The following is a 12,859-nucleotide window of genomic DNA, read 5'->3' on the forward strand; positions in this document are numbered from 1 at the left end:
GCTATATTAATAGAGAATCATTTTCTGCTAGCCATCAATTTTTTGCTTTCTTCTCGCCGCCTTTTGTTGAGTGCATGACGCGGATCATAGATATCAAACCAGTCGTCTCCTTTTGTATTTGCATCCTTTGCTACTAGAGGGTCATTGTCTTCAAACTGGAGCTTGTGAGCCATCCTGTAACAGAAAAAAAAATCATGCATTTATTAATTTATTGATACAAATAAAAATCACTGAATGACCGAGAGGAATAATAGGTTCAAATTCTGATAGATGGGAAAGCTGCAAATAAGGTATTTCTTCTTCATGAATTATTACTAAGATATCAAATCCAAGAATATACAGTATTATGACTGTACTGAGCATTTATTTATTCATTTCTGATTTACTTCTGAAGATATGAAGTGTCATATCAAAGGTCAAGAATTTTATCGAAAATTAACTAAAGATGTTAAAGAAAATTCACTTTTTCACAACTCACAACCATTCGGAAAGTAGCCAAAGTATTTATAATTATGAATGTCGAGTGACCTGTACAGCGATTATATATGTGTAATTTGTGCAATATACAACATTATGAGAAAATATTGTTGATAGGATAGATAGAATTGACCAATGAACTGAATCCTTTAAAAAAAGATTATACTGACAACAGACTTTTATTTTGAATCACATTACTGAGGGATTGTTCACTTTTACTTTAGACTGTAAGTTTAAACAGCTGCCACTTTTTATAAAGTTACTATTCACCCTTGTTTCTATCAGAGAGTTATCAAAATTATATATAATAAATTAAATTAATAGTATGAAGCCTGGGACCCAGGACACACTTAATAGCATCAAGCCCGTGTCGACACTCGACAGGGAATGAAGACAGTACATTCAAACGTGTAGTCACACATCGAAGCACCGCGTTGTATGTACACGTGCCTTTTTTTCGTTCTCACCCGCAGTTTTGAAAATTAATGATAAGATTAATACAGAATATAAAATAATATATTTCTGCAACTTTCCAAAATCTCATAAGAGAAATCTTTATTATACTAAAGCTTGATCTTTAATATAATAAAAGGAAAAATCGGCTTATACACGTGCAGGATAGGAAATTCACAAATGACGCATCATTACAGCTGAACTACTCAACTGATTAACATGGAATTTTGCATAGGTATACATTCCTGATTTGCCGAGGATGGTTATGGGCCTATTTTGAATTATCAAGATTTTAGTAGATGAAATTTTCAACTATAGACCCTTGAGGAGCACGGGTTGCCTGCTAGTCTATAATCTATAATAATATAATAAAGGGAAGAGCTGGCTTATACACGTTCGGGATAGCAAATTCACGAATGACGCACCATCACGTCTCAACTACTCAACTGATTAACTTGAAATTTCGCATATAGATTCTTCATTTACCGAGATTGGATACAGTCCTATTTTCAATTCTTCAATATTTCATTACGTCAAGTTATTAATTTGTCAAGTTTTTATTAGACTCTTGCGAAGCACAGGTTACCTGCTAGTTATAAATAAAGCATAACAGCGTTCGATGTGAACAGCATTATGAACTCCATTATTACTAAAATCTTATGCATGCAAAAAAAATGATGTGAATAGAGAGATATTTGAAAAAACGGAGATAGAACTTGAATGGAAATAGGATATACGACAAAATTATATTAAAGCGACTTACCAATTACTGCCACCTGCTTCAACATCATCATCAGCAGCACTATCTTTTTCTTTACTTTTTTCCTCATCAGGCTCCTCAGTTTTTTCCTTAGCAGAATGCAGTTTCTTAACGAATTTATTGAGTAGGCTTAGCGTGAATTCTTCTCTGGAAACCCCTTGAACAAAAAAATGAGAAAAATCTCAATAAAAAAGGTAGCTTAATTTTGTTTATCATTCGAATAAATTGATATTATTAGAGTAGTATTAGTATAGGAATGACGATGCAGTGGCATATGAAACATATAATGGTGTGTGAAAATAGAAGTTTGCAAAGAATTTCATCAATGAGGTAAGTGTGTTTTAAGGAGGCTACTAATGATGTATTCATCAAAACTGATGTGTTAATCATTCAGTTCAATATACCAGCAAGACTGTTATCAAAACTAATTCTAGTGCAGTATTACAAAAAAGGATATGGTTATAATGTTCAATTGTTACCTTTTAATGGGAGTTGTTTTTTCTTTTCTTGATAGGCGGCCAATTCATTTTTATACTTTTCAATGGTGCTATCAGTGGCAGCATCCTTCTTCTCTTGTCGTACAACTTCTTCTTCTTTCTTTTGTTTACTTTTCTTGAAATCTTTTTTCAAATCGGATATCTCCTTTCTGATTTCTTCCCTAAACATAAAAATGGAAGTAAAAATGTGTAATTCATTGAATATAAATATTAAGGTATACAAATACTGATTCTTTTTTCTCCAATGAAAGAAATGAATCACTCATATAAAATAAAAACGGATCTTGGAAATGTTTTTTTATTATTTGAATAATGTGGAGGAACAATTCAAGGTATGACGATGAAATTAAATTATTATCAACTACTAAGTCCATCCTTTTCATAATTTCTCTACACGAAATCGACTGTGATATAAATTTTATATAAATTTATAAGAAATTCATTATATCAATAACCCGTGGGTGTTGCTGGTCTCCTATCGGGCACCTCCCCAGGTGGCGGATTGGGAATGCCTACTAGATATAGGGGGTACCGGCAAAATCAAATACCCGGGGTGGACCAGAATAAACAATACTGCTGCCTTGCAGACGGAGATCAGTGGATATTCAAAGGCTAAGGGAAGAAAACCCCAAAAGAAAATTGACTGATGCCTTGTACTTATAGTGAGGTCCACGTTATAATGACAGTATTTGTTCAACTTTGGTTTTGCTATCTTTGTCTATCATTTGACAAAGCCGGTAGTACTATCCTTTTCCAGGTCCACAACGATGCCAATTATGTTTTTGACAGTGTAGAAATATAATTAATTAATGCAGAGAATCGGCATCGCTTTTCTTCTACCTTCATCCACTGCCATTATAACGTGGACCTCACTATAGATATTGGCTTACCAAAGGCTGAGGAAAATCCGAAAAAATGACCTGGTCCTCCAGGTTGGGGATTGGGCGAGGGGCTAATAAACCCTAACCAAAAAATATTTATTATTGTGAAGCCTCAAAATGAGCCTCGGACAGACAGGAATAATGGAAATAAATCAGGAAATGCCAACAAAAGACAAATAAGAATGATGGAGATAACTAATGAGATGAAAAAGTACAAGATAGAGTTGATTGCTCTCCAGGAGATACGTTGGCACGGAAGTGGAAAAATAGACAAAAAAGATTTCACAGTGTTGTATAGTGGGCCAGAGGATAGAAAAGGTGGTCAAGGTGGAGTAGGCTTCATGATTGGAAAAAAGTTCAATCATCTATACTAAGTTTCTACCATGCAGGCAGCAAACTGCCGAATAAGAATCAAAGGTAAATTTAGAAATATATCAATAATCTCTGTGTAACTGAGGAGAGAGAAGAAAATGAAAAATATAGCTTCTATGAAGCTCTGGAGAGGGAATGCAGAATGGTACCCAAATATGACATGCAGGCAAGAGCAGGCGATACATTATGTTACAAACGAGTATGATTTAAAATTGAATGAATTTGCAATGGCAAACAATATGACCATCAGCAGTACATGTTTCCCAAGGAAAAATATTCATATGGGTACCTGGACCTCACCCTCATCAGAAACACTCAATCAAATTGATCATGTGTTGATATTTAAAAGACATGCCTCGTTAATCATAAATGTGAGATCCCAGAGAGGGCCAAATTGTGACTCCTTATTTCAATAAAACTGAGGGAGAGACTATCAAGAGTAGGATATGAAAGAGGGCTAAAAAGGTGCTGGACATAGAAAAATTGAGAATAGAGAGAAGACTGATATGAATGGAAGAGAACTTGACAGACTAATCCCTGAAGTCCTGAATGATGTTGATGGTAATTAGAGGAGCTGTGGGATAATATTTAAGAAGAACAGTAGATGAGGTCGCCACAGAAAGCCTTAGGAAGAGACTAACAGGAAGAAACATAGAGTGGTATGATGATGAATGTAAGGCAGCTGTAAACCAGAAAAATAGAGCTATAGACGGTCGGTTGATGATGCAAAGGGAAACAAGGAAAGATCGTGCCAAGTACATGGAGAGCTGAAAGACAACCAACACGCTCTGTAGAAGATTAAAGAGAGAATGTATGGAAAAGCTCATTGAAAACATGGAGGTAATGAATGAGCGAAACGAAAGTAGTAAATTCTACCAAGCAGTGAGAAGGATGAGAAAAGGTTTCCAACCAAACTTGATTGCATGTAAGGACTTGAATGGAAAAGTGCTTGGTGAAGATAGCGAGATAATGGATAGATGGGCTGACCACTTTAGCAGTTTATTGGATCAAGTTGATTATGAAGTTGAAGAAGACCCTATAATATATGATAGTTATGAGCCCTTGATTCAGCTCCCAACATTTAGAAATAGAAGAAGTAATAAAAAAGCTCAAAATTAATAAAGCTTCAAGAGGGGATTCAATACCAGCTGAGTTACCAAAGTATGTAATCAAGAAGATTATAAGAGCTGTGCATACCTTGATTTTATGGATTTGAGAAAAAGAAAGAATGCCTGAAGAATGGAAAATTTGAACAATACGTCCCATATTCAAAAAAAGGGATAAAGTCGTATGCAAAAACTACAGTACTTCATATAAGATTTTCTCTGCATGGCTTTTGAAGCGTCTAGGTGGTTATGTGGAAGAAATAATGGAAGAGCATCAATGTGGTTTCCAACAAGGAAGAAGTACAATAGATCAAGTTTTCATCATGAAGCAGATGATGGAAAAATGTTTCGAGTACAATACAGATCTACATCTGCTTTTGTTGATTTCCGCCAGGCATTCGCTAGCATCAGAAGAGACAGAATGATAAAAATATTAGATGCAAATGGAATACCAAGAAAGTTTATTAGTCTCATAAAGCTAACAATGTTTAACACAACCACTCAAGTTAAGTTAGATAAAAAAACTATCCGAATGTTCAGTGCCACTACTTGTGTTAGACAAGGCGATGCTGCTCTCTCTGCAACACTGTTCAATTTGGTAAAGTCGTTTTTTGGTGAGATGTTGCTCCAGAAACTCAAGCTGACATAGAGAATCCGACACAAGCGGAACGATAGAGAACAGAACAAACCAAGTACTAGCTTATGCAGATGACGTTGTCCTTGTCTCAAGATATCAAGAAAGCCTCAAAGAAATTTTCAACAAAATGAAGGAAGAAGCAAGAGAGGTGGGTCTTGAAGTTAAAAAAAAACGAAATATATGAGAATGTCTGCAAATCAAGCAAGAAGGCAAGTATGCAATCTGGAAATAGCTGATGACTGTACTATAGAAGGCGTAAGAGCTCAAATATCTTGGGGTAAGCCTGACAGCAGACAATAAGACCAGTCAAAAAATACATAATCGAATAATGATGGGTATCAGAGCATACTTTTCTAATCAAAAAATTATTAAAAGCAGACTAATCTCTAGGAAAAAAAGTTGAAAATGTTCATTTCGTTAGTAAGACCAGTTGTAACCTATGAGGCCGAAACGTGGACTATCTTGAACAGAGATGAAAAAGCATTAAGGTCATTTGAAAGAAAAATGTACAGGAGAATCTGGGGACCAACAAACAAGTGACGAAGGAGTGTGGAGAGCCATATTTGATAGTGAGATAGACCATGCCATTGGAGCAGGAAATATGGTGAGATTCATAAGAGCCAGAAGTATTGAATGGCTTGGACTTTTAGCTAGAATGAGTGATGAGATGTTACCATCAAGACTGCTGGAGGAAAGAATGCTTGGAACGAAAAAGAGAGGTCATCCACGGACAAGATGGCTGAATGCCGCGATTGGTGACCTGCGTGTGCTGGGCGTGGCAAGCTGGCAGCAGAGTGCACAGGATAGAGACGAATGGAGGCGCTTTGTTGAGTAGACCGAAGTCCATCCACGAGTATAGAGCCGGATAAAGTAAATTAAGCATTATATCAATAAAATAAATTATGAATTATTGAATAATGTAAGAAATTGTTGGAAACCCTATTAATGACAGATAAATCAAATTTTCGTGATCAAATCAATTATTATTTTACAGTTTGATAAGTGTTTCTGCTGAACAATATTAATGATTTTAATTAGAGTACTTACGCTTTACGTTTTCTTTCCTCCCTTTTCTCTTTATGAAAGTCATACTCTTCAAATTCTTCTTCATCATCGACAACTTTATCCGGCTCAGGCTCTGGAATTCTCGATTTGTTGCTAGACTTTTTTAGTTTAGATCGCACATTTTCCACCGTTTTTTGTCTGTGAAAATGAAGAAATGCATTAAATATAAAAATATGAAAGTGTTAACTCTTCACAATTCAATTGTATGTTTGGTTTATGTAACTCATTTGTACAGATAGATTTGGTAACTGATAATAAATTATGTATGGCAACTGAAATTGTAATACAGTATACTACAATTACCAGATCATGAATTTCAAGTACCTAACTATCCAATTCTATTGAGAAACATCACGGTAATCTTTCCAGTAAAATTGATCTCACAACCACATTTACAGCTTATTTCAACGGATAGAACATTACGAAACCTTGGTGCCGAGTAAGAGTAAAACTCCGTGGAATATTTGTAATGAATAATTCTATGTACATTGGAACAAATAAGAAGAATGAAGAGTATTAATTTGAAATACCTGGATTGGTCAGTTTCACTATCTTGATCGCTGGCAGAAGACTGCTCCTTGTCGACAGCTGGCATTGCACTCAGCTTGGGATCATCCAACAAGTCATGAGTGGACTTGCTTTTGCCTGCAAACGCTTTGCTGGCCACCACTGATTCTTCTTCATCTTCTTCTGCTTCTTCGCCAAAGGAAAGCAGTTTGTAGTTCCTAGAAGTAGAAGCAAATGAAATGGAATCTTTTTGGAATTATATTAAATTCTTATTCATTACCAAATCAATTCAATTTATTATATTAAATTCTTATTCGTTGTCAAATCAATTCAATTTATTTCCCAATTTTTACAATATATACAGAGCATGAAATTACCAGTTACGGAAGTAATTACAAGATAACTAAAAAATCATAATCATACCCTACAGAGCATTACAAAAATCATTATCATTGAAAATAGTCCCAAAGGTTACAAAAACCTGTTTGAGCAGAAAAAAAGGAAGTGTTACAGTTAACACAAAGAAAATTAAGAAAGAGAAGAAAAAATGATAAAACAAAGACAAGAAAAAAAGGAAAGAGAACCTCAGTATCAGTTGAACATTATAATAATACTAACAATATTGCACTATACACAATAACATAACAAACTAAAAAAATTGTCGCGCTTACCAGTTGTAAAAAAATAAATGGAAAAACAAGAACAATATTAACAAAATTGAATGGGAATCATTTGTAATTTGAACCTCATCATCATCATATGCACATTAATATGAAAGTACCTAGTACTGTATTGCTTCTACTGACAACACGATGTGTACTACTGTGCAGGCCTGCAGTTCAAACAATGCTGTCATAATAGCCAGAAACATCTTCAAGTACCAGATGGCTATGCTATGCAATAATCTGCAGAAAGTTGTCTTCTGCCTACACCTTTTTATGTCCACATGAAGCCTATTAAAAAAAGTTTGTGCTAGAAAAGTGAAGATTTTTTTGAAAATAGTAAGGTTGGGCTTAGAATATAAATAATAGCATTTACTGAAGAAATATCCAACGTCGTAAAGCCTTTGAGATGAGATTTATCAAGTTAAGAATATTATATACGTCTGCAATGTATCTTGAAAGAAAAATCAAACTGTGATTTTATTTTGGTTAGTAGGCCTACTACCCAAAGTACAACATGAACCTTGCCACTGACATTGCTAATGACATCAATGTTTCACATGTAAACATCTTGAAAAGCACTTGCAAATATCATAATTCTAGTAGGTAATAGAGAACATTATTTTTGATGAAGAAACACATGGCCAAGAATGAATTTCTCATTCCCTGATTAACTTATGTAAATCAACAGATTCATTGTTTACGATCTTATTTTGGAATGAATTTGCTCTTACTTGACACCAGCTTTTTTCTTCTTTTTCCCTTCTTCACTGGCATTTTGATTTTCAGAATCTTCATCTCTCTTTTTAGTTCTTGGAACAATGTCATCAAAAGGATTGCTAAGGATTTCAGCAGAGATTATTTTCTGCGGATACTGCGGTCTGTCATCCTGTAAAAGTATTTTGATAAATGCCAATACAATTAAACCATAAAAGCTTCACCAATTAAGACTCGTTTCCATTACTACAGATTTAACGCAGCAACATGAGTAGAGGTCGACGGGAACTTGTAGAAATGGAAAAGTCTACATTTCAACTCGGCAGTTACTTGCGCAATACCAATCAGCCGCAAAACAAATGTTGTTGTGGTTTGGTATTTTGAAAATGATTACTCATATATTTTTCTCTCAAATTCCAACTGTCTTATAGCCTGAATAAAGATAGATAGATTCTGATTGGATTTGGATCCAGCACTCCCAAATACTATGCACGTAAGTCAGATTTCCGAAGACTCCAAAAAATGAGTGTTCAAGGTCACTAAAGCTCTATTGTAAGTTGGCGTCCACTCACTATGTCATTACACCCAATTTTATGCAGTTTGCGCCGATATGGGAACAATAGACGAAAAGTCGTAAGAGTCGCTTAACTAACTGGCACAACTCGCCATGTTATGATATTGCAAATTGCCAGAATGAAAGTAGGCTTTAGCTTTAATTCTTCATCTCGCAACAATATATTTTGAGAATTATAGGAATTTTGAGAGAACAGAACAGAGGATTTGTTCAATTAAGCACATTGAAATCCAGCTAATTTGGTCTGCGAGAACCCAAACAGTACTAAAAGATAAGTTACAAAATGGCATTGGGTGATAGAGTACTGTACAGTGTGTGATTGTTATTGATAAGTGATGCACACATGCTTGTGGAGCACAAACCAAATAACCCTCAGAAGCGAGCCTGGTGGCATGTGCAATTTCTATTCATCCTCTACACGGCTGCGTAGTTTGAAGGGGTTGCGTTCATCCAGTTAGGTTTGGTTGGTGAGAGTATGGCGTCGTGTTCTGGTGTTATGTAAACCAGAATTGAACAACACGCTGTTATTGAACTTTCAACTGCTGAGAAAGTGAATCCTATAGGCTAGTGAGGTCCACGTTATAATGACAGTATTTGTTCAACTTTGGTTTTGCTATCCTTGTCTATCATTCGACAAAGCCGGTGGTACTATCCTTTTCTAGGTCCACAACGATGCCAATTATGTTTTTGACAGTGTAGAAATATAATTTATTAATGCAGAGAATCGGCATTGCCATTCTCCTATCTTTATCCACTGCCATTATAACGTGGACCACACTATAGTGAAATTTATCATCGTAGTTTGGTCATTATAGGTGTCAAAAATATGAACATAACAATATGTCAACAATGGAGATAAAATACTTCAAATAACAACATTTATAATGCAAATACAATAAAAAAGTAAACAGAGGAATGAACATTTGCATACTTGACTATTAAAGCAATACTTACATGATCGACAAGTGCATCTTCAAGCTTCAACATATTATAAATAGTTTCTCCTGATATCTTTCCAAATATTGTATGCTTGCCCTGCAATTCATTAGCTGCAGCAAAGGTGAAAAAGAACTGGGAACCATTGTCATCTTTGCCTGCATTAGCCATAGCCACCAAGCCACGTCTATTAAAGCGTAGTCTAGAATGTATTTCATCCTGGAACAACAATAATAGAACAATTATTCATTCGATAATCTTTCCATAGCCAATAATACAAGTCTTATAAATGAGCAGTATCAAATATTTTAACAATGAACTGCCTATAATAGAATAATATATATCGATTAACCTCGCTGGCTCAGAATTGGTGTTAGAACTCTCAAGTCGCACCTCATTTATTTTAAGAGTAATATTAATTTGTCAACTAAAATTCGTTTTGATATTCTTGCGACACCCACGTGGCACATGATCAAGCCAAAAATGTTTTTGAAGAGACGAGATGGAAGTAACATAGGGGTGACTAAAAGGGTGATAACTGAAAAAAAAAGAATCTGAAAAAGATGAGACAAATGGACAAAGAGAATTGGATGGGATTTGCATCATGAGTTAAGAAGAGGTGGCTTTGTACAAGTGTTTTTAAACCGGGGTGTACTTTGGATGAAGTATCACACGATATTGACGCTCTCACTGAAGATATAAAAGTTGATTATTCAGTAATAATTCTAGCAGAGACTAACAATGTGACTAATGAGGAAGCTAAACACACAAAACTAGACATGAGTAAGATTGAAAAGATTGCAAGGCATGAAGAAAGTGTTATCTCTTATAATTTGTATGATAAATATGGTAACTTGAGTAAGCTGAATAGGTAACTGGGTATTTGAAGAAATTGAAATGATTTTCAACACTGAATTTCTCAAGTTGAATAATTTGGACATACTAAAAAATTGTTGCTAAAATGTAAAAAATAGCGAAAATATGTTTTTCTATTAAATATCACTTGCCTCAGATTCAGAATTATGATGGGATGTCGTAATAAGTAAGAGCTTCATATCCAAATAATTGGAAAAATGTCTCCTCTCTATTGATTTGTGGACCGTTTTCATCCGACCTATAGTTAGTCTTCAATTAATAATTATGTTTGTAATTGTCAAGATATTTCGAGCAGAAAACATCAAATTTTCGATATGCAAGAAGCTTTTTGTTTTCCCTTCAGAAATAATTGAAATTATTTTCCCAATTTGGAAAGGTGATGTGGTTTGACAGTCAACCCAAATGGGACCATCATGGATAGAACACTTCAATACATGGCATATGCAGATGACGTGGTTCTGACAGCCAGGAACAAAAGATCACTAGATGGTTTGTCTCCAGTGAGTTATGACTGATCTTCGATAAGTTCCTAATGGTATTCCACAGGAACCGATATTAGGCCCTCAATTTTTATATTTTAAGATAAGATAAGATAAGATAATCATGATAAGATAAGATAAGATAAAATTTTCATGAACACTAACCACTTAATATAGGAGATTAAAATACTACGTGTTATATGTACGCTGATGATATAGCCTGTGTTTGAATATTAAAATTGACCACGAGTTCTGTGAAGCTGTCTTAAAAATGTAGATATCATGAGTCATGACTGACTGGTATAATACCAACAAATTAGCTCTTAATCTGAATAAAAATCAAAATTTATTTATGTCATAAAATAACATGAACGCTTCTTATTTTCTATCACATTTTTAGATATTTTTATCCAGAGCAACTTGAAATGGAAATGTCATATAGACTACACTATCACTAAAGTTACCAGAGTAAAGTCTTTATTAGAGGAAAATTTAAACAAATGGTATCTGAATATTATTGAATGTTTATTATGGCTATTTTTATTCACATCTGTCACATTGCCATAGTCTGGACAAATTGCAATTCAATTCAATTTTATTAAGCCAAAACACTCAACAACTGGCCATGTCAACAGGTATTGAAAAATACAGAAAATAAATAAATAGAATAACATGATTAGTTACTCTCAATCTCTTCTTGTATTAGAGAATATGAGTTGAGACTATGTGCAATGCATCACCTCCCTCGCATTATAAACCTCTATTCAAAAGACTGGCAATTCTGAGCTTGACATGCCTTTCAATTTTTCAATGCTTATTGATTGTGTAGTCAAACCTACAATACATAATAGTGTTCACTCTCAGTATACATCGATCGAGCATCCTAAATGTTACAAATCTAGTCATGTTAGTTTTGAGACCTGTGCAATTTGAATTTATAACCCTCAGGTCTACAATTCGTTATTAGGAACTTACTTGAAAAGGGATACAAACATTAAAATTACAATTTCCTAGTAAAGAAAATTTTTTTTCTTGAATATGAACTAGTATTTTTACCTATTTAGGATCGACTGTTATAAGGTGTATGTATTGTGCAGTGGTGCAGTGATTTGTGATAATTTTCAAGTACAGTATATTGTTGTATATACAATATAGTACAGTACCGGTATGATAATTTGTCTGGGAAAATAAAAAAAATAATAAAATTTTGAAATTAAAAAAAAATTGAAATCATTGCTACTTGATTCGTTTAGTCAATGGAGTGAAATGCTCATGAATGTATCTTTAATGTGTCTTGTCACGAATACGCCTAAGTGCAGGTAGGCCTACAGTAGTTTTACCCATTATTTCTATTTGGTTTACAAAAGGTAGGCTAATTTTATTCCTCAATACAAATACATCTTCCAGTTTATAGTGAGTCGTATCCGCCCAGGATTGAGATGATTACGTGATCTATAGTGAGGTCCACGTAATAATGGCAGTGGAGAAATATAGGAGAACAATGTTGCTGAACCTCCGTCTTGTCAATGCCTCCTTTAGACGGTAGCTGATACAGGTTTATTGATGTAATATTAACGGTTCATTCTCGTTTAAAATACAGTGATCACCTATATTTTATTAAGCAAGAAATTATATTTTTCAATAATTTCATGATGAATTTTCATAATTAAGATGAAATATTTTGTTAATTAATTCTACATTGTTAAAAGACGATCTGGCAATAGAGGAAAGCGAGAAAGAGATAGCGCTATCCGCTTTGTTGAATGATAGACAAGGATAGTAATAACATTGCTAACCAAACACTGCCATTATAACGTGGACGTAACAGCAGTGTTGAGCTCATTTACACCGCTCAACTTA

At 34.4% G+C, this 12,859-nt stretch overlaps 1 protein-coding gene across 1 annotated transcript in view; it reads right to left on the reverse strand.

The window, feature by feature from the left end:
- LOC111046907 overlaps positions 1 to 12,859 on the reverse strand; it is a 56,071-nt gene that overhangs the window by 38,684 nt on the left and 4,528 nt on the right. Inside the window, exons 3-9 of the mRNA XM_039420068.1 lie at positions 9,663 to 9,863; positions 8,152 to 8,306; positions 6,779 to 6,973; positions 6,231 to 6,386; positions 2,170 to 2,348; positions 1,694 to 1,847; positions 21 to 174 (exon numbers count right to left, since the gene is read on the reverse strand). Of these exons, the coding sequence (XP_039276002.1) occupies positions 21 to 174; positions 1,694 to 1,847; positions 2,170 to 2,348; positions 6,231 to 6,386; positions 6,779 to 6,973; positions 8,152 to 8,306; positions 9,663 to 9,863 (1,194 nt within the window). The remainder of the gene's footprint in view (positions 1 to 20; positions 175 to 1,693; positions 1,848 to 2,169; positions 2,349 to 6,230; positions 6,387 to 6,778; positions 6,974 to 8,151; positions 8,307 to 9,662; positions 9,864 to 12,859) is intronic.

Source organism: Nilaparvata lugens, chromosome 2, assembly GCF_014356525.2.
Source record: "Nilaparvata lugens isolate BPH chromosome 2, ASM1435652v1, whole genome shotgun sequence".
Taxonomy (NCBI): domain Eukaryota; kingdom Metazoa; phylum Arthropoda; class Insecta; order Hemiptera; family Delphacidae; genus Nilaparvata; species Nilaparvata lugens.